We start from the raw sequence: 21,017 nt of genomic DNA on the forward strand, positions 1-21,017 counted from the left end.
CGAGCCGAGCCGGAAAATCCCAAGCTCAGCTCGTGAGGGACCGGCGTCGGCTGTCTCGCTCATATTTGAATCGCGCGCCCTCAGGGTCGACGTGGCATCTGGAGCGTCCATTCTTTTATTGTGGCCGCCGCCGCTGCCGTCGGATAGGCTCAAAGGCAGCCTTGGCTTTGAATTTCCTCGAGCCTATTCAATTTTTTCAGATATTATTTTTGCCATCGTGCGGATGCATAAATAAACTCTCTTCCCAACTAGTTTGCTTGGTTCTCTCTCTCTCTCTCTCTCTCTCTCTCTCTCGGTCGTCAACAATGGCGGACGCCTCAGACGCTGCTACGCCATCCATTGTTGCACTCTCTCTCTCCTCGGTAATATTCTCTCTCTCTCTCTCAATATTTTTTGGACGTTCAGCATTTAAGTGCTTGAGATCTCCATGTGGATTGATTTGCTTGCAATTTTTGGTTCTTAATTTCTTCTCCCGCACTCATTTCCCCGCTTCCGTGATCCCCCATTTTACAGAAGAAAGAGAATCTGCCTCCCCTTAGCTCCAGAATGGCGGTATGTCTCGAATCTGCCTTTTCCTTTTCTGTAATTTTCTATAACTAGAACAAAAAAAAAAGAAACGCGGATTTTCTTTTCTGAATATGTTGGTTTATTTGAGGAAGAAGCTGAACGAGTCGAAGTCTGAGTTGTTAACTCGGATTCAAGGTTTGAAGAAGGTAAGCTTTTTCAGCCCAGACTTTGTTTAGACATCGTAAAATGGGAATTCACATTGGGTTTTGCATTGTTTTTCTCCTCCTAAATTTCGAAGATCGTTTTTTTTACTGTAGTTTCTCTTCCGATCGAATGCAGGATTTGCAGGGGTGGAGATTGAAGCTTGACACGCAAGTTAAGACCTACCGGGAGGTGAGGTTTTTGTTTCTTTTATTACAAAATAGAAGTTTTTAGTAGCAGTCATGACGATTGGTACTCTTAATTTTAACTTCTCTGATGACTAAATGAGTTCGTTTGTAGGTTTGTAAAAATTTTTGTTGTTTTCATCTGTTTTTTTTCTTTTCCTGAATCTTAGTTATCATTTTTTTTTTATGTTCAGGAATTATCAGAACTAAAAAAGACCCTCAATGTTGAAGTTGAGCAGTTGAGATCGGTAAAGAACTGAATCCTAACTTTCACCTGGAATGGTATTCTTGTTTTCACCTTCGGCATCAATAATGTTTTAAAAATACAGGAATTTCAAGAACTGAGGAACACTCTGCAACAACAACAAGAAGAAGTTACGAACAGTTTGAGCAACTTAGCGGTACGCTGGTCATATTTATCCTCTGATCCTTCACTTAAATGCTGAATAGGTGAAGTTTTTTATGTTAAATTTTGATTTGTGATGTCTCTCATATAAGGTTCTATTTAGCTAAATAGCCTAAAGTTGAGATCAATATTCACATTCTATACTAGGGGAGAGATCTACTGGCATATTGTTTTGAGTTAATAACTGGAGTAGGATATGATTGGGGGCCTATGTTCTCGCGGGCAGACTTCTTTGCTCTAAAATTTTAGTTGAAAGGTGCCCTTATATTTAGGGGTGGAAGTGGACCGGGGCGGGGGTGGGGAACAAGGTCTCCACCCCCACCTCGTTTCAAAATCCGAACCTCCATCCCAGCCTTCATCCCCGTACGGGGATGGATTTTAACCTCCACCCCCCACCTCCATCCCCATTTCATGTCCTCCATCCCTGGTCCAAACGGGGGCGGGGCTAGGCGGAGATTGGGACGGGGACGGGGTGGGGAAAAGCGTAAGTCCATCCCCGCCTCCATCTCTGTTTCTTGCCCTTCATCCCCGGTCCAAACAGGGCGAGGCCCTGTTGTCCCCAGGTCCACTGCCATCCTTGTATTTCTGCCTCTACTATTAGTAATATGGAGGTACTTTTAAAAGGATTTTAGATAAGTATGAATCCAACAAACCGTTGGATAGAGGTAATATAGGGGATAAAGCTATATTTGTGGACAAAAAATGTCAAACTATACATCAAGTGAAGGAGTCGGTTATGGATAATATCGATAATTGTAAGAGATCTTAAATGAAGAGTCAGTTATTGATATCGATAATTACAAGAGACCTCAAATGAAGGTGTCGGTTATTGATGATATCGATAATTGCAAGAGACCTCAAATGAAGGAGTCGGTTATTGATATCGATAATTGCAAGAGACCTCAAATGAAGGAGTCAGTTATAGATGATATCGATAATTGCAAGACTCTGATAAGGTCGGATCAATTGGATTTGTGGTTTCTTATCTCAAAATTCAAGAGAAAGAAATGATAAAATGTGTTTTGGCATCATCGGATCTTTATTGGATCCAAATCTGTGTCTTATCATTCTTAGACTGATTTCTTTATGTAATGGCATTTTTGTTATTTACATGTATTTTAAACCTTTTGTATTATATAATTCATAATAAAGGATTAGGGTTAGCCATCTCTAATGTGGTTGCCGCTTTTTTACATCTCTCTCTTTCTCTTTTCTTCCTCTCTCCTCCTTCAAAATTAATACAAACTGTGGTGATTTCTTTCATGATATCAGAGCACGACTTCGGTTTTCTTCCAAAAGGTATACCCATTTAGATCGAATATTGGTTTCTTTCGGTCAAAATCTTCTCTTATCTTCTTCTTTCTTTTAATCTTTCTTCTTTCTCCTCTTCTTTTCTATTGCCAGTTTCCTTTACTGACAGCAGACTTCTCTTTCGTCTTATTCTTCCAATATTGCGCCTTTTATTTTGGCAACATATTTTAAGCAAAAAAAATAAATTTTTGATGCCAAAATAGTGGTTGTTTGTTTCGAATGTCTTAATTTGAATATTTTTTGTTCTAATATGTCCTCATCTAAAAAAAAATGTCCAAATTCTATTTTCTAGAATATTGATTGATTATCGTTAATCTTGATTTTTCGGTTCCAATATTTTTCTTCATTATTTAGCCTATTTTCAGTTAGTATAATCATCTTAGCAGCATTTTATTGTGATCTGCTGGTCTGTTGCAGGAATCAGACTGAGTTCAGAATAATGGCCTTATTTAAAAAAAAAGGGCCACATTTTATATTATTTTATTTCATGCACTTTGCCTAATCTATTTTTTTGCTTTATTTTTGCCCTTGGATAAATTTCATTCTCTCATTTCTTTTGTCTTCTTATTTATCATATTGTCTCTTTTAAATGAATTCCTCTACTTATGTTGGCCTCTCTTCGAATTTTTTTAGTCAGCTTGTCTCTGAAAAGCTTAATCATTCTAATTTTCTAACCTGGAAGAGATAAATTGTTTCTTTTATAAGAAGCCAAGATCTGTTTGGGCATCTGGATGGATCTATTCCAGTTCCACCACAATTCATTCCACAAGAATCAAAGGATGATAAAGGAGATGCTTCGGTTAACCTTATTTTAAATCCTGATTTCACTGCATGGATGAAACACGATCATGCATTAGTTGCATATATTACTTCCACTCTATCTCAGGAAGTTTTGATATCTATACCAGATGATTATACGGCTAGTCAATTATGGAACAGACTTATGCAAACCTATTCTCAGATTTCAGAGACAAGGGTTTTATTTCTAAAAAGGGAGTTTCAGACTCTTAAAAAGGGCTCAATGTCGGTCATGAAATTTTTAAACAATGTGAAATCAGTTACGTATCAGCTTCCTATTATTGGAAGTGTTGTCTCTGACAAGAAAAAAGTGCAACAAACTCTCAATGGTCTGGGTCCACAATATCATGTTCTCTCCACTTCTTTATCGGTTCTACCTGTGTTACCTAGCTTTGAGGATCTTCAAGCTAAACTTCTTTAGTATGAAATGAGCATAAAACACCTAATAGAAGGAAGTGATCATGTGGATTATCATAATGTCTTAGCCTCTGATATATCTCATGGTTTTGGGCAAAAAAGTAATAGTCTTCAAAGTGGTAGAGGTCGAGGTCGTTTTGGTCAAGGAGGTTGTAGTATTCTTCCTACTCTAAGCACGCCAGGATTTTTCAATGCAGGGAATCAGAAAAGAGTGCCTACATGTTTTCAGTGTAATAAGAAAGGACATGTGAAAGCTGACTGTTGTTTAATCCTCAAAACAAAAGAAAAAATAATAAACCAGGAAACAAAAAGGGAATCTAATGGACAAAGATCTTCTGGAGATATACAACAACTTTTGCTTGCAGCTTTATCTCAGATGAGTTTTAAGCAAAATGATCAAGGGGAATGGTATGTAGATTCTGAAGCAGTCTCCCATGTCACTGGTAATGCTGGTAAGCTCTTGAATTTATCTCCTTATTGTGAAAAAGATTGTATGGTTACTGGAGATGGATCACATCAACATATTTCTCATGTTAGAAGTGCATAAATTCCTTTATCTAGTACTTCTCTTAACCTATTCAATATTCTTTTCGCTCTCAATATAAAAAAGAATATTGTTTCTATATCTAAACTTGTTGATGATACAAATTCTTTTGTCGAATTTACTCCCTCTTCTATGCATGTTAAGGATCTTCAAACCAAGAAGATGTTCGTTGAGGGGGAGCGATGAGGAAACATGTACATTTTCAAGGAGGATTCAACTTTTCATTCTTCTTCTACCTTGAAGTCACCTTTTTTGGGGCAAACATCTCAGGGTCTTAAGTCTTGCCATACAGATGTTTTTAGTCTTTCTCAATGTAATAAGCCAAATTTGTGGCACAATCGGTTGGGTCATTATAGTCATGGTTTCATTAAGAAACTTGTGTCAGAAAATTTGATTTTAGAGTCCTGTCTTCATTCTGACTTAGATGTCAAAAAATGTTCAAGCTGTCAGTTATGTAAGAGTCATGTTCTTCATTTTAATCTTGTTAATGAAAGAGCCTCAAAAGCTTTTGAAATTGTGTATTCTGATGTATGGAGGCCAACTCATGTATGTTCTTCATCTGAATGTTGATATTATGTTTTATTCATTGACAATTATTCTCATTTCACCTGAATATACTTCATGAAACACAAGTCTAAAGTTTTTAGATTGTTTCAAGACTTTTGTGCCCTTGTTAAGAATCGTTTCTCTTTCAATGTTGTGTATTTCCAATGTGATGGTGGAGGTGAATATTCTTCAAATGACTTTCTCAATTTTCTTTGAAATAATAGGATAAGTAGACGTGTGTCCTATCCACACACTCCTCAACAGAATGAAGTGGCTGAAAGGAAACATGGACATATCGTTGAAAGTGTCATGAGTATACTTAATGATAATAACATTTCTATTATTCATTGGACAGAAGCCTTTCATACTGTTGTACATATGATTAACCGTCTACCCATAGGAATTTTAGAAGACAAGTCCCCATTTTTTACTCTTCTTGGAAAGCTTCCAAATTATAATAACTTGCACACTTTTGGTCGTGTTTGTTATGTTCATATTGACAAATCTGTGAGGAATAAGTTTCAGGATAAAGTTGTGAAGTGTAAATTTGTTGGATATGCGGGTGATTATAATGGATACAAATGTTATCATCCGGTAACAAAGCGTATCAAGATTTTCAGAAATGTTGTCTTTGATGAACAAAATTTTGATTACATGTCATTAGTTCAAGAAGAGAACTTATCTCAAAATGTTGAAGTTTATGATCCCTAGTTAAGTGCTGAATTATTTGAGAGTGAAAAGAGATCTTGTCAACCATTTTGTGAAGAATTGAATTCAAATGAACAAAATCTCGAACCTTCACATCCTTCTAAAAATGAAATGCCTAGAGAATTTCAAAGATTTTCTGGTCAAGTTTATGGCCAAAGGGGAAGAGATAATGTCACAGGCAATGTTGAGCAGGATATGAGTCAACCTTCTTTGAGAAGATCGAAAAGGATACGTCTCAAGTAGAGAAGCATAATGAACCTGCCAACTTTCATCAAGCTATTAAATCGGCTATGAATGACAAAATGTAAGCTCTTCATGAATGTCAAACCTGGGAAATTGTTCGTAGACCTGAGAAGAAAAATGTTGTTGGGTGCAAATGGGTTTATAAGATAAAGTATAAACCTAATTGATGTATTGAAATATATAAAGTAAGACTTGTGGCATGCGGTTTCACGCAAGAATATGGGTAAGACTATGATGAAACTTTCAATCTTGTTGTTAAGATGGGAACAATACAGGTTGTTATATCTCTGGTTGTTGATTATGGTTGGCAGTTAAGCCAGTTTAATGTTAAAAATGCCTTCTTACATGAAGATTTGAAGGAGGAAGTTTTCATTGAGCAACCTCTTGGATATGCTGAAGGATAACCCAAGGATTATGTCTGTAAACTGAAAAGTGCTCTTTATGGATTGAAGCAAGGCTCTCGTTCTTGGTTTGATAGTTTTTTCCTCAAAATTCAAAACTATGGTTTTCGCATATGCTCCCTTGATCATTCTCTTTTCATTTTCAAGGATAATGATGTCACTACTTTATTACTTATATATGTTGATGACATAATTCTTGCAGGCAATTCTAACAGTCATATACAGTTTGTGAAAGAGTTATTGATGCAAAACTTTAAGATGAAAGATCTTGGTGACTTAAGGTATTTTCTCGGGGTTGAGGTGGATAGAGGAGGTGATGTTTTAACTCTAACTCAACATAAATACTCTTGATCTTTTGAACAAGGCAGAGATGTTTGATTGTATGCCCCTAAGCACAACTTGTATTTTACATCAAAATTTGAGTTCTAATGATGGAGACTTATATAATGATCCGACAGTATCGTTGAAATGCTTCAATATCTCACTTTTACCAGGCCAGACATCGTATATTCTGTTAATCAAGTTTCTCAATTCATGTCTGAATTAATAACTGGTCATGTTGAAGTCGTGAAAAGAATTTTAAGATTTTTGAAAGAAACTATTAGGGACAGTCTTTTTTATCAAAGAAATTGGATTGACAATAAGGGATATGAGATCATCACTTAGGTCGCCTTTCATCCGGATCTCCAACCCATCTGGATATTATATATTTATTGAAAAAAATTTGGTGTCATGGAGTAGCAGAAAACAAAGAGTCATTGCTAAATCCAATACTGAAGCTGAATATAGGTCTATGGTAGCTGGGACAACTGAAGCTACATGGGTTAGACATCTTCTTGCAGATCTTGGAGAAGAAATCTTATAATCATTTTTTTTTGTGTGATAATCATAATGCTATTAACATTGGTTATAATCCTATATAGCATGGTCGCACAAAGCATATTGAGATAAATCAAAATTTCATCAGATTGAAGGTTGAAGACAAAAAGATTGAAGCTCGTCACATTCGTACAGAAAGCCAAGTTGCAGATTTGTTCACCAAAGGCCTAACAAAGCATCAATTTTGGTTCTTAAAGAACAAGTTGTCCATGGTCCATGACCATGCACAACTTAAGGGAGGTTGATAAAATGTGTTTTGACATCATCAGATCTTAATCGGATCCAGATCCGTGTCTTATCATTCTTAGACTGATTTCTTTATGTAATGGCATTTTTGTTATTTGCATGTATTTTAAACCTTTTGTATTATATGATTCATAATAAAGGATTAGAGTTAGGCATCTCCAATGTGGCTGCCATTTTTTAGCATCTCTCTCTTTCTCTTTTCTTCCTCTCTCTCTCCTTCAGCTGAATATGCAAACTGTGGTGATTTCTTTTAAGAAATCCCACTTTTGATTCCTGATTCTTTGGTTTTGGCGTTTTTACCTTTTTTGTATATAAGTATATGTTTGCCACTGTATCAAAATAACAAGTGTGCTTCTCTTGCTGTGGATGTAGGATTCTCATATCCGAACCACATACATTTCATGTCTTGCTCTTTCACTCTTATTTTCCTTTTTCTTTATGGTAATAGAGTCATCGAGGTGATTTTGCTCATCTCATTTTTATGGCTTCACCTGCGTCTCAACCGTTGATCTACCCATGTCCTGCGACACTAAATGTGTCGAATTTCGTCTCCTTGAAGTTGTCTCACTCCAATTTTCTCTTGTGGAGAACCCAAATCATGACTTTAATCGAAAGCCAAGACATGCTATCATGATTCATATTAGCATTGATGTTAATTCCGAATTGAAGGAGGTTCTAAATCCTCAATACTCAACCTAGAAAAAATCATATCGTCTTTTGAAAGGCTGGATCATTGGAACTTTGTTTGAAAGTATTCTCGGACTTGTTGTTCGATTAGAGACATCGAAGGAAATATGGATGACCCTGGTCAACACTTTTGCTTAGGAATCTCAAGAAAGAGAATTTCATCTTATGCACATGATGACTATTATTAAGAAAGGTACAAATACCATCGACATTTATATTCAAAAATTTAAATTCATTTGTGATGATCTTGCCGCCATTGGCAAACCTATTCAATACTATAAAAAGGTCTTTTGGTTGTTACAAGGACTTTCATGAATATGAGTCATTTGTAACAACCATATTGAAGCCACTTGTTCCTTCATATAAGAAAATTATTTCCTTCTTACAAAGTTGAGAATAAAGAAATAAGATGCATGAGTCCAACCAGTGACAAATAGCTTTTTTACGGGCAACATACATCGAGTAAGGGAAGAGGGCATGGAAATAATAATTACAAGCTTAACTTAAAGGGACATTTTTTTCAAAACAAAAGTTCCAATGATTCAAAGAAAAATAGTGAATCTCAACTGCAAAATGCTAAAAAGAAAGGAAAGGAAGCAGGTGTTGTTTGTCAAATTTGCAACAAGAAAAATCACTCTGCATTGAAGTGTTTCAATTGATTCAATCATACTTTTCAACCTGATGATGCGCCTCAAGCTTTGGCTGCAATGACAATATCCAAAAGTCAAGATGTTGAATGGTTTGCTGACACTGGAATGACAATACACATGTCTAGGAACTCAGGTAAATTACATAATATAAAACCTTATACTGGCAATGACCTTGTGATGGTGGGGAATGGAGAAAAAATTCCCATTACTCACACCGAAAGTACTAGTATTAAGGTAAATTTTGTTTCTATTCATTTACCAGATGTCATGTATATTCCTTCTCTCAAGAAAGATCTTGTGTCCGTCGGCCAGCTAACAAAGGACTTGTCATATATTTTTGAATTTTCTTCATCTGAATATGTTATAAAGAACAGGAAAACGAGGAGAATAGTAGCCCAGGATAGTAGAAAAGGAGGTCTCTATGCTCTTGGCGGAAGTTCAGAGGTGTTCTTCTCCACACAATTTTGAAAGGTTTCAGAAGAAAAATGGCATGAGCGGCCTGGACATCCTCAAATGAGTATCGTGAGATATTTGAATAAAAACAAACTTATTGATATTATTCTCAGTAATAAAAGTACCATATGTGCTAGTTGTCAGCTTGGTATGGCTTGTCGCCTACCATTTTTAGATTCTGATAATAGAACTCAAGAACCTTTTGAAAATGTGTATTCTGATATTTAGGGACCAGCTCCCATCCCGTCTCGCGATAATTATCGCTATTATGTAGTTTTTATCGATGATAACAAAAGGTTCACATGGATATATCCTTTGAAGCAAAAGTCTTTTTTTTTTTAAGTTTTGTTCAGTTTCATAAATATGTTGAACACCAGCTTGATAACAAAATTAAAGTGTTTCAATCGGATGGCGGTGGTGAGTTCATAAGTAACAAATTTATCAAGTATCTTGATGATATTGGCGTAAGTCATCAAATATCATGTCCCATGACACCATAACAAAATGGTGTTACAGAAAGAAAACATCAAAATATCACTGAGTTGGGTCTTACCATGATTTTTCGTAGTGTCGTTCCAAAACGATATTGGGTGAAAGCTTTTTCAACGGTCATTTTTTTAATAAATCGTCTTCCTTCTTCCAGTTTAAACATGGATTCTTCTTATTTTCGTTTGTTTGGAACGCAACTGGATTATTCGAGTCTTCGAGTTTTTGGATCTTGATGCTTCCTCTATTTGATGAGAGACTATAGAAAAAGTAAATTTGATAATAAATCTCTTTCTTGTGCTTTTCTGGGATATAGCGTGAAACATAAGAGATACAAGTGTCTTCACCCCGCTACTGGGTGTATATACCAGGGTTACCGGAAGCGCCTAGCTAAAAGGGGAAGCGCGCTTCCCCGAAGCGCGCAACGTCGCGCTTCGGAAGCGCGAAACGTCGCGCTTCTGAAGCGTGGGGGGAAGTGTCCCCCTTTTTTGGGAAGCGCGCTTCCCTTTAATGGGGGATGCGTTTCCCTTTAATGGGGGACGTGCTTCCCTTTAATGGGAAGCGCGCTTCCCATCACGCTTCCCCTGTTTTTTTTTTCAATTTTTTTGTATTTTTTATTTTTTATTTTTATTTTTTCGCTTCCCCCTCGCTTCCGAGACGCTTCCTAGGTTGCTTCTGAGTCGCTTCCGAGACACTTCCTAGGTCGCTTCCGAGACGCTTCCTAGGTCGCTTCCGAGACGCTTCCCGAATCGGTCCTAAGTGGTCCCACGCTTCCCTGCTTCCTAAAATTTTGAAAGTGCCTCGCTTCCCGCTCCCGCTTCCCGTATCGCTTCTCGCTCCCGCTTCCTCAACTGGCAACCATGGTATATACATGTCAAGACATGTTTTTTATGAGCATAATATACCTTACTAGGACCCGCCCTTATTATATAAAGATGAAAATATTTCAAGAGATTTTTCAATTAGTGAAAATTGAAATCACGAAGGTTTTTTTAAAAACTGGGAGACCGACAATAATTCCAAATCTTTTGAGAGTACTGCAGTCCTTGGGGTCACAAACAACCAAAATGTTACTTGTTATGATCAACTTACTGAGAATATGTTGGTTTTTAATAGTTAAGGTCCTAACGACAATAGTGAGGAGACATGCATCGAGCAACCTCTCCTCAATATCAATGAGTGTTTCGATCAAATAACCACCATTCTGAATACAGTTGAACAACCAATACCTATTGAAATGAATGCTAATCTTGAGTCTAACCATACTCGTGAGGTGGATCTCAACGATCATTTGGTTATTCCAATGCAACTTGATGAGCCTACTCCAGAACAAACTCATACCCCTCACCCTATGGTGACCAGAAGTATGACAGGTATCTTCAAACCAAATCCCAAATATCTTAATCTTCACATTTTGTATGATTCTATTCCAAGAGATCCGAAGTCCATCAAAGAGGCCTTGACTCATCCAGGATGGAAACTTGCCATGGATGGAGAAATCACAACTTTAGCTGCTAATCACACTTGAGACTTAGTTCAATGGAAACCATCCATGAACATAGTGGGTTCAAAATGGGTTTTTAAAACCAAACTAAAAGTTGATGGAAGTTTGGATAGACTTAAAGTATGTTTAGTTGCTCGCAGTTTCAATCAAATTGAAGGAATTGATTTTCAAGATACTGTTTTTCCTGTCATACGCCCTGCTAATATTAGAGTTGTCCTCACGATGGTCACTGTTAAGAATTGGGCTATCAAACAGTTAGACGTGAAAAATGTTTTTTTTATGGGACCCTTAATGAAGTTGTTTACATCAAACAACTCTTAGGTTTTGAAGATGAAAAATATCCTAAGCATGTTTGTAAACTCAAGAAGGCTTTATATGGGTTGTGCCAAGCTTGTCGCGCTTAGTTTGAACGATTGAGAAATTTTTTGTTCTCCTACGATTTTTCCAATTGCGTGTCAGAACCTTCCATCCTTACTTTTCATTTCAAGCATAATATCATGATTTTACTTATCTATGTCGATGATATGGTTTTAACTAGCAATAACAATACCCTTATAGACTACTTTTCTGGCGAATTGCAAAAATAATTTTTTGTCAAAGATCTTGGAAAACTTCATTACTTTCTAGGCATGGAAGTCGTCTATACCAAAGATGGTATGTTTCTATGCCAAACTAAATATGCTAAAGAGATTTTGAAATGGGAAAAAATGCTTGAATGCAAGTCAAAGAACATGCCCATAATTTCCAAGGGTCAGGTAAATAGGGAAAGTGATCAAGATTTTAAAGACCCTACGCTATACAGAAGCATTGTCGATTTTCTGCAGTACCTCACTATCACAAGTCCAAAACTCTCGTTTGGAGTAAACTATGGCAGTCAGTTCATGCACACACCAAAAATTAGACATTTTCAATAAGTGAATCCTTCGGTATGTTAAAGGAACCATCGATTTCGGGATGAAAATTCTCTCTCACAGCACACTTGAGTTATATGTGTTTTGCGATGTAGATTGGGTTGGTTGTCCTATCACTAGGCGATCTACAATCGGATTTTGTACTTTTCTCAGGAGTAATTGCATATTATGGAGTGCGAAGAAACAAAATGTTGTCACTAGGTCAAGTTCTAAGGCAGAATATCGTGCTATGGCATCAATTGCTGTTGAACTCACTTGGTTGCTCTCGTTATTGCACGACATTGGCATTCCTATTATGAAACCACTTACTCTTTATTGTGATAACATCAACGCTCTTCACATGTCTATTAATTTTGTCTTTCATAACAGATCAAAGCACATTCAGATAGACTTTCACTATGTAAGAGATATGGTAGCCCATGGAAATCTCATTACAAAATTTGTGAAATCGGACAGATATCTTAGAAACATTTTTATCATGGCATTGGGAAAATCTCAATTTGGAGTTTTGAGGGGTAAACTCGGCATATGCAGTTGGTTTAGTTTGAGTGAGACTAAAAGCATTTTTGATAAGTATGAATCTAACAAACCATTGGATAGAGGTGATACAGGGGATACAGCTACATTTGTGGCTACATTTGTAGACCAAAAACACCATATGCAAGGAGATCAATAAATGATACATCAAATGAAGGAGTCGGTTATGGATAATACCGATAATTGCAAGATATCTCAAATGAAGGAGTCGGTTATTGATATCGATAATCGCAAGAGACCTCAAATGAAGGAGTCGGTTATTGATATCGATAATTGCAAGAGACCTCAAATGAAGGAGCATAATTGCAAGTGTGATAAGGTCGGATCAATTGGATTTGTGATTTTTATCTCAAAATTCAAGGAAAAGAAATCCCACTTTTGATTCCTCATTCTTTAGTTTTGGCATTTTTACCTTTCTTGTATATAAGTGCATGTTTGCCCCTTATCAAAATAACAAGTGTGCTTCTCTTGCCGTGGATGTAGGATTCTCATATCCGAACCACTTACATTTTGTGTCTTGTCATTTCACTCATATTTTCCTTTTTCTTTACTTCTACCAAGCTCCCATATCAGTATAGTGTCCGCGTCATACCATATTGGTACTGGGTACTCTTAGGGGCAGGTCAACTGGGTTTGGAACTAGACTCATTTTATTTATCTTATGATCCAATGCATTCACAGGTGAGTCAGATGGTTTTCCCTGGTTGTCAAAAAAAAAACGATCAAATGAAAAGTTGCCCGACTCTGCGCGTTATCCTGACAATTTTGCCATTTTATTTCTTTTGGTTGTAGGCTTTCCTTTTTAAAAAATTCAAGTAATTGAATCCTTATAATCTGGTGAATCAGCCAACTTGTAGATTCTCCACACAGATTACAAGCTATAAGGAGGTTGTAATCGCTTCGTTAACTCCTGTAATGGAGAGATGGATTCTTGAAATCCAGCTGAACTTAATCAGATTAGCTAAACTCTGTAATGGAGAGAAATGAATTCCGCAATGCTTGAAATAAATGCCATTTTTACTTTTTATTTGCAACTTTACTTTGTCTCTCCCTTCTCAAACTCTCTATCACTGCAAATGGGGGACTGAGAGAGGGACCCATGGGCTTTTATAAGCCCATGGGAAATGGGGGTTTCACCTCCCCATTAATCTCCCATTAATGAGGGACCTCTCCCTCTCCCCCACTACCTGCGTGGGGGAGGGGAAGGTCTCCTTGTCAATGATTTTAGTTTGGGGGCCTTTCCCCTCCCCAACACTCGGTTATCGTGGAGGAGAGGAAAGGCACCCCTCTTTGACCCAGCCGAGCCAGGTGCGCTCGAGCCCACTTGGCCAGCTAGGTCAGGTATTACAGTTGTCATGGTGGTAAATAACAGATTTATGTCTTGCAGATGAATGACGCGCCCAAAGTGGAAAATGTGGACCAAACTGAAAACAAGTAGCTCTAATGAGAAATTATGGGGTGTACATCTTTTTTATGTTTTACATGGACAATTTTATAAAACTTGGTCCCACAATTTACCAAGTCATATGTGGTTTTTTCTTCGAAAATATATGGAGAGAAAACATCCTGATCTAATATGGATTGATACTCTCTCTCTCTCTCTCTCTCTCTCTCTCTCTCTCTCTCTCTCTCTCTCTTGGTGGGTATGAACCAACATAACCGGCCGTTTTCCGTGGGTGAGCAAGTTTCTTTAGGGTTTCAAAATCAATGGTGCGCAATTTTTGTAAATTTTAAATCTCAAAAATCACATTTTTTATTCAAAAAATGCAATCCAAGTGTCGACTTCCTAGCAAATAGACTCAGTGATTTGCACTTTTATATATATATATATACACACACACCAGGATGACATATGGTGGTATACTCCCATGTTTGCAAGTGCAGGTTTAGCTCAGTCTGGATAGCTTGGCAGAAATTGGTTTTGCAGCTAGGGATGCTAAAAATCCAATCTTGATATAAACACGATTGGGTCAGACATATTTGGGCTTAGCAGTTATGGGTCTAAACAATCACTCGGGCTTCTGTTGAGAACTGGCATCTTGCTGAATCCATATCTGGTTGGTGTATTTTATTTTTATTTTTATCAATGTTTATACTTTATATATGTTGAGATTTCATGATATTTTCTTGAGAATGAGATTTGTGATTATGTTTTACCTTAAATAGTTTAGTACGAGCTCACATTTTTTGACATTTAGTTGGATTTAGTTTACATACAATTAGAGGGTGGCTGCCTACTCCGATCCATGCCTACCACCAGTCTATCGGGTTTATGAAGGGGTTTTTCATGTTTTTCTCAATTTTGACCATACAGATGTGTTTCACTTGATTTTATAGGAATTAACACTTGGAGCATTCAATTCTGACATATAGATAGGTTTTTATAAGGTCTGAAAATTTATGGCTTACAAATTTCATAAATATTTAAGCTGAAAATTTCATGTTTTTTCATAAAAAACAAGGTCTAAGTGTGGTTCTTTAGCAACTCGATCATGCTGAACACATTTGTAGGGTCGGATTTGTGAAAAACACCTCAAAAACCCCAGTTAAAACTCATGATAGGCGCCTAGCTTTGGTATATATATATGTGTGTGTGTGTAATCGGATCAAGAAATGTGATTTTGTATGCTTGAATATTTGCAAAAATTTTGAGCCGTTGATTTTCAAGCCTCTCTCACACACACACACACATATATATATATATATATATATATATATATAGGGTACCGCAAATATGTTTACTAGTATAAACCAAGATTTTCATAGGTTTTTTACTTTTTTCAAAAATTTCACTTTACGGATGTGATTTAGCCTCTTGGTTTTTATAGAATCAATTATGATGTATAATAAATATCTTTTAAGGGTTGAAAATCAACAACTTAGATTTTTCATAAATATTTAAGCATAAAAAATCATATTTCTTGTTCCAATTATGATGATCAAGAAATCTGATCCTAGCAAATGGACCGCAATGAACTGGGTTAGATTTGCAAAAAAAAACTATGAAAATTTTGATTCATACAACAAACATATTACAGTTTTCTTATATATATATATATATATATATATATATATTATGTTTGTTGGTTTAGACGAGTAGGAGCCATCTAATCCTAATATTGTAACCACTCCTTTCTCTTTATCCTTTCCCCTCCCACCACCCACCCATCGGGATTTGGACAATGTCCTCTCTCTCTCCCGCAAAAACTCTTTTGATCCATTGTAGTTGTTGGCACCGCCATCTTCGGCACAAATGAGCCATCGAAGCTTAGGTTCTGGGTACCTTCACTGTAGGACGCTATCGTGAGGTAGTTGGTGCCAGTGAGTCATACTCTCTCTTGGTTGTAGAGTGTATACCCGATGAGTCCATTGCGGAGGGAGAGGAGGGTGAGGGAGGGAAGGGGCAGCAAGAAAGGGACGACTGGTTGGCCGAACGGCTGGTGGTGCACGATGTGCTCTCAAACCTCACCTACGATTGTGACAAGGTGAAGAAGCTCATCGGCTAGGTGAGGAGCCGACTAGGGATGGTAGTAGACTGGGGCAGGGGTGGGGGCTGGGGTGGAGACCTTCTCAAATTTTTGCCCACCAGCCCTGCCTCCATCCCCCACGGATTTTGATTTTAACCTCCATCCCTGGTCCATTTTCTGTTTCATGTCCTTCATCCCCGGTCCAAACGATGCGAGGTGGGAAGGGGCCTCATTTCTCTGATCCTTTCGTTGTTGCTGCCTTCTACTGTTAGAGTAAAGAGAACAAGGAGATAAGAGGTATGGAAGCTTGCGTGGCTCGTCAGAGAAAGAAGAGAGGAGAGATTCGAGAAAGGGTTTTATATTAGGGTTATGAATATATATATATATATATATATATATATATATATATAGGATTTTATAATATTTATAAAGGTATAATAGTAATTTTTTTAATAGAGGTTGAGGGCAGGGCAGGGGCAAGAGTAAGTCCATCCCTACCTCCATTCCTGCATGGGTTTTGATTTTAACCTTCATCCCCGGTTCATTTTCCGTTTCATGTCCTCCATCCCCTGTCAAATGGGGGGAGACAGGGCCCTGTTTTTCCCCGGTCCACTGCCATCCCTAAAGCCTACTGTTGCGCGAGTGCAGGTAGGAAAAGCTGAACCCAAGGAATGGAAGGTCATCCACCAGCGGGGAGACAGAAGGGGCTGTGGCGGAGGTGGTGGGAGGGAAAAGGGGAAAGAAAGGAAGGAGAAAGAATGGGTTGCACTCCTGATGGTGTGCATACTATCAAACATGATTTGCTGGTTTACATATTCTAATTACCTTATATATATATATATAGGTTTATATTTGGTACAAAGATTGTACCTACAATCTAGATTAAATCTCACCATGCGAGTTGTTTTGACAAAATCTAACCTCGTAGATGTGTTCAACATGCTTGATTTAGTAAGAATCAATTCTTGGATCATGTTTTTTGAGGAAAAACATGCTTTTACGAGTCGAAAAACTTGATTTTTGGATTGGCAAAAAAGTTTGTATACAGGTCAGATTCTGGCTATCCAAAAGCCGATTTTCAATAAGCAAAATATGTTGATCAGAAAAAGCCTGCCACATTTGCTTGGTCGTTTGCACATACAAAGTATTGCAACAAATCTTAACCATATATACAGTAGGGTGTTAACTGCCTACTTCAATTCATGCTTACTGCCATATTACTGAGCTTTAGAAAGGTATTTTTATGTTTTTCTCCAATTTGACTATATAATATATTCTACATACTTGATTGTATAGGAATGGACTCTTAATAAAATATAATAAATTGAAAGTATTATGGGTTTTTTTAATGTAAGAATCAAATATAGCTCTATATATGTTTAATTTATTGCTGATATCTTGGAAAGGTTCATATTTGTAGTTTTGACTTTTTTTTCAGTACTTGCTGTTCTTTTTGTATTTTGTAAACTTGTTCCAACTATTTCGCTTGTTTGCAATATGCTTTTTGTGAAAAGCCTGAGAAAGTACAAAAATGTCTTGAAAGATTAATGGCTCATAACTGCCTTTTTTTTTTAAATTTCCACTACCAAAAGAACCCCAACGCGTCCAACCAGTATACCTGAACCATTGACAGCCCCAGACAGCAGGTTCGGTACATCCCGTTATTACAAGTGCGAAAGGCCTCTTCCTGCTTGAAGAGCCCACTGCCCAGTACATGGCTCCAGCTGCATTTTTGCAATTCCCCATTTGCCCAAGTTCATGAACTCCATTGATCTAGTTAAGAGTTCGCAAACCCTGCCGTGTTTCTCTCCTTTACATTTGTCGCAATCAGGAAATTATGTCACATAGAAGCTAGGAAAAAACAGACCATGATCATGCTTAGGGCCTTAAACTTGGTCTGAGTTATGTAAGACCGACTCACCCAAAGCACTAATCATGTCCTTAGTCTCCTGTTATTGAAGTTCTTTCATGACAATGAGCCTGACCAAGGATCGTCTACTCAGACTGTTAGCATCAGGATAAGGAGCAAAAGAATCTTTTTCAGAGAGTAAGGCACCTACTCTTTGGAGGGTACACCTGCTCTATGGCTTATACGAGATGGGTCCCACCTGAATATGAGCACAGCCATCTATTTTTGGTTGACCCACCAATGGTCTTAGGAAACAACAGCGCACCAACCTCACTAAAGTACAAGATCACATTTCTTGGCCAGAACCAACGAGCCCTTGAATGCAGTAAAATTTTAAAGTAGCATCCATGTCTGAGCTCTTTTTTACTGAACTTTTTTCTTTCCTGGTCCAGCCCTCTTTTGCTAAATCCTTTCCACAATCGCCAATAATAAGTTTATAATCCCAAAGCTCGATACAACTGGCTAGGGTGAGTGGGTTTAAAAGTGTTCAAGTTAAAGGAGGTCATGAGTTTGATACCTGAAGTGTGTACCTTCACCACATAGGCCAAATCTGAGAGTACTCCCACGGGGCAATGTTGTCATAATCGAGGGAGGATCAGGTGCAATGTGATTGCACACTTTTAGAGAGAGAGATGATTGAGTGTACATCCGTTCCTTTGGAACCTCTCTAACCATGTTTATATAGACGTGGAAGAGATCTGTTCGAAAGGACATGACTCTTGAAGAGTTGCTCATTTTGAATAGACATGACTCTTGCAAAGAGTTACTAGATTTGAACAAGTGTGACTCTGATAAGTTCCAAAAGGCATATCTTGATCAGCACAGCCCAACACGGCGAGCAGGGCGCACACGTGTGTGGTAGTCATCCCACCCTCTTGTTCTCAGAATCAAGTGTAAGAGTTTACATGTGGATTATAAATCTCACAACAAACTCAAACACGATCAATGTGGGACTATTTCACACCATCAAAACCAAACTTTTTCCAAAAAAGAAAAACACCCCAGGTTTCTTCTTGAAATTTCCTCTCCCCTCCCTTCTTGCACCTAACACTGATCACCATCTATCAGCTGTTAGGCCCCATAGCTGACAGGCTGCATCAGCAATCAGGTGCAGCAGTACACTGAAAGCGTGCACCTGATCTTCCCTCATCATAATCTGTATCGGGGCTGATCGATTAGAAATCATGGTGCAGGGTTTGCACCGCCTGTGCTCGCCCCTAGCCAAGTGCACGCTCTTGTGAGGGCTTGTTCCCTTATATACCATTAATGGAAAATTATACAAAAAAGACCTGTAGATGATGCACTTGGAACTTCTCTATCTCAAATTATTAATTGGTACCAACCGGGGCTGTCCTTGTCTGGTAGGAACAGCTATTGCACGTCACCTTATGTTGAGGTGTTGCGAGTTCGAATCCCAATGGTATCGTTGTGTAACTGGTAAGGCTCTGCCTGACCCAAGCTTGCCTTTCAAAAAAAAAAATGGAAATTGGAAATTAGAGTCTCGTCCTTTTGCCTGATATCTCAAAAACAGGGCCCATGTTTTCTGAAACTCATTTCAGAAACCATGTTTTCAATGAAACTGTAAAAATAGTTCTAAAGCTAGTTTCATGGTTAAGATGCATATGAAATATATTTTTTAACTTTGATTGGAAAAAGTGTGTTTTGCTTTTGTTATTATACAGCAGGCACAATTTTACACGCTTCAAGTTTCATTGAAAAGAAGGGCCACAAAATGTCTTTTCAGAAAACTTGAGCCTGTTTTTTTTATATTACTGAAAGGATGGTTCCCTAAAAAATTGTGTTTCCTTGATTTTTAGAATGGTAGGTGCTAATGTGTTGCATGATTATACTTTTAAACAAATCTTTTTTAAGTATCTTTTTTATTTTGGAAGGAGATGCTTCACTCAAGTTACATGCTAGCTTGGAGTTCATAACTTCATACAAGCCCTGGAGAAGATTCCTTCCAAAGGCTTAAGTGCTTGGGTTTGGTTTTCATTTGTTTTTTTTTTTTCAGTTCTATCTTCCATCATGTGACACAAAAATAGGAAGCCAAGAAAGGAGGACTATAACTTTGGAGGTGAACCTAGCATTAGCCAAAATGGAAATCATGACATATAGGGAAAGCATGGGAACCATAAGTGTTTCTCTGTTTTTATATCACTAGCACCAATTTTTTTTATTGTACATGGGGCACCATGTGACCAAGTTCCTGATCTTGAATGTATTTCACAGAATAGGTGGTCTTGGGTACGTTTGGGATCATGTATCACACGACCAAGTTCTTGAACAACAACAAAGGGATGGAAATTCCTGAACTTGGTTAGCATTTCAAGCTCTGGATGAAACCCTTACTGCCAAATAACATAGATCGCTTTAGTGAAAATGACTGGAAAAGGGAGACCAGAACTCATCCATCCATACTTTGCTCTGGAGGTCTGTTAGCAGATCAAATCTGGGACGGACCCTGCTGGGTCCAAGTCAATGTCCAACTTTACAAATCCTAAGTGGCTCTAGATCTGAATCTTACTGGACCACATGTGGTCAAGATCTGGTCTACCTTGGTCCATGTCTGCCTGAACCTGACGATGCGTTTGAACCCCATGGACTGGTAACTATTAGACCCAACGAAATTAGTAATACTATCCTCTATCAGATTGAGCAATATAATAGAGAAGTAAAAATTGTGAACACTGATATGGGCGATGGCATTGATCCTATTCGTGGTCTCGAGGAAGTAATGGCAGGTGAACTAGTAAAATTTAAAGATGGTACAATAGGTATTTCTCCGAATTTGGAATCAAATAATGTTGGCGTTGTATTAATCTCATATCCTTGGATCTGTGGCGGCAGAGTCTCACGGATGTGGGGCTGGAATGGCACTAAGATCCCAGATTGCAAACAGTGGATCTCAGATCCAAGGCTACCTCGGATCTGAGATCCACAGCCTTGTGAGATAAAAGGGGGAGGTGTGTAGATTTAAAATCTGATCGAGATTGATCAGATCTGAGATCCGAGGGTATC

The 21,017-nt window shown here is 37.8% G+C and overlaps 1 protein-coding gene across 4 annotated transcripts; it reads left to right on the top strand.

Moving 5' to 3' along the window:
- Positions 1 to 45: 45 nt before the first annotated feature.
- Positions 46 to 14,182, top strand: LOC149842797 (uveal autoantigen with coiled-coil/ankyrin). Of its 4 annotated transcripts, none has more exons than XM_090001587.1 (7): positions 46 to 362; positions 514 to 552; positions 660 to 713; positions 847 to 900; positions 1,088 to 1,141; positions 1,223 to 1,294; positions 13,413 to 13,570. In XM_090001587.1, exons 1-7 carry the CDS (start codon positions 306 to 308, stop codon positions 13,437 to 13,439), a joined length of 357 nt encoding a protein of 118 aa, XP_089857713.1. In that variant the 5' UTR covers positions 46 to 305; the 3' UTR covers positions 13,440 to 13,570. The 4 variants fall into 4 exon arrangements, with proteins under 4 accessions (XP_089857713.1, XP_089857712.1, XP_089857714.1 ...); XM_090001586.1 differs by lacking the exon at positions 13,413 to 13,570 and adding an exon at positions 14,008 to 14,182 and having other exon boundaries at positions 62 to 362; positions 663 to 713; XM_090001585.1 differs by lacking the exon at positions 13,413 to 13,570 and adding an exon at positions 14,008 to 14,182 and having other exon boundaries at positions 63 to 362.
- Positions 14,183 to 21,017: the final 6,835 nt, after the last annotated feature.

Source organism: Nuphar pumila, chromosome 3 (assembly GCF_984573655.1).
Source record: "Nuphar pumila chromosome 3, dmNupPumi1.hap1.1, whole genome shotgun sequence".
Taxonomy (NCBI): domain Eukaryota; kingdom Viridiplantae; phylum Streptophyta; class Magnoliopsida; order Nymphaeales; family Nymphaeaceae; genus Nuphar; species Nuphar pumila.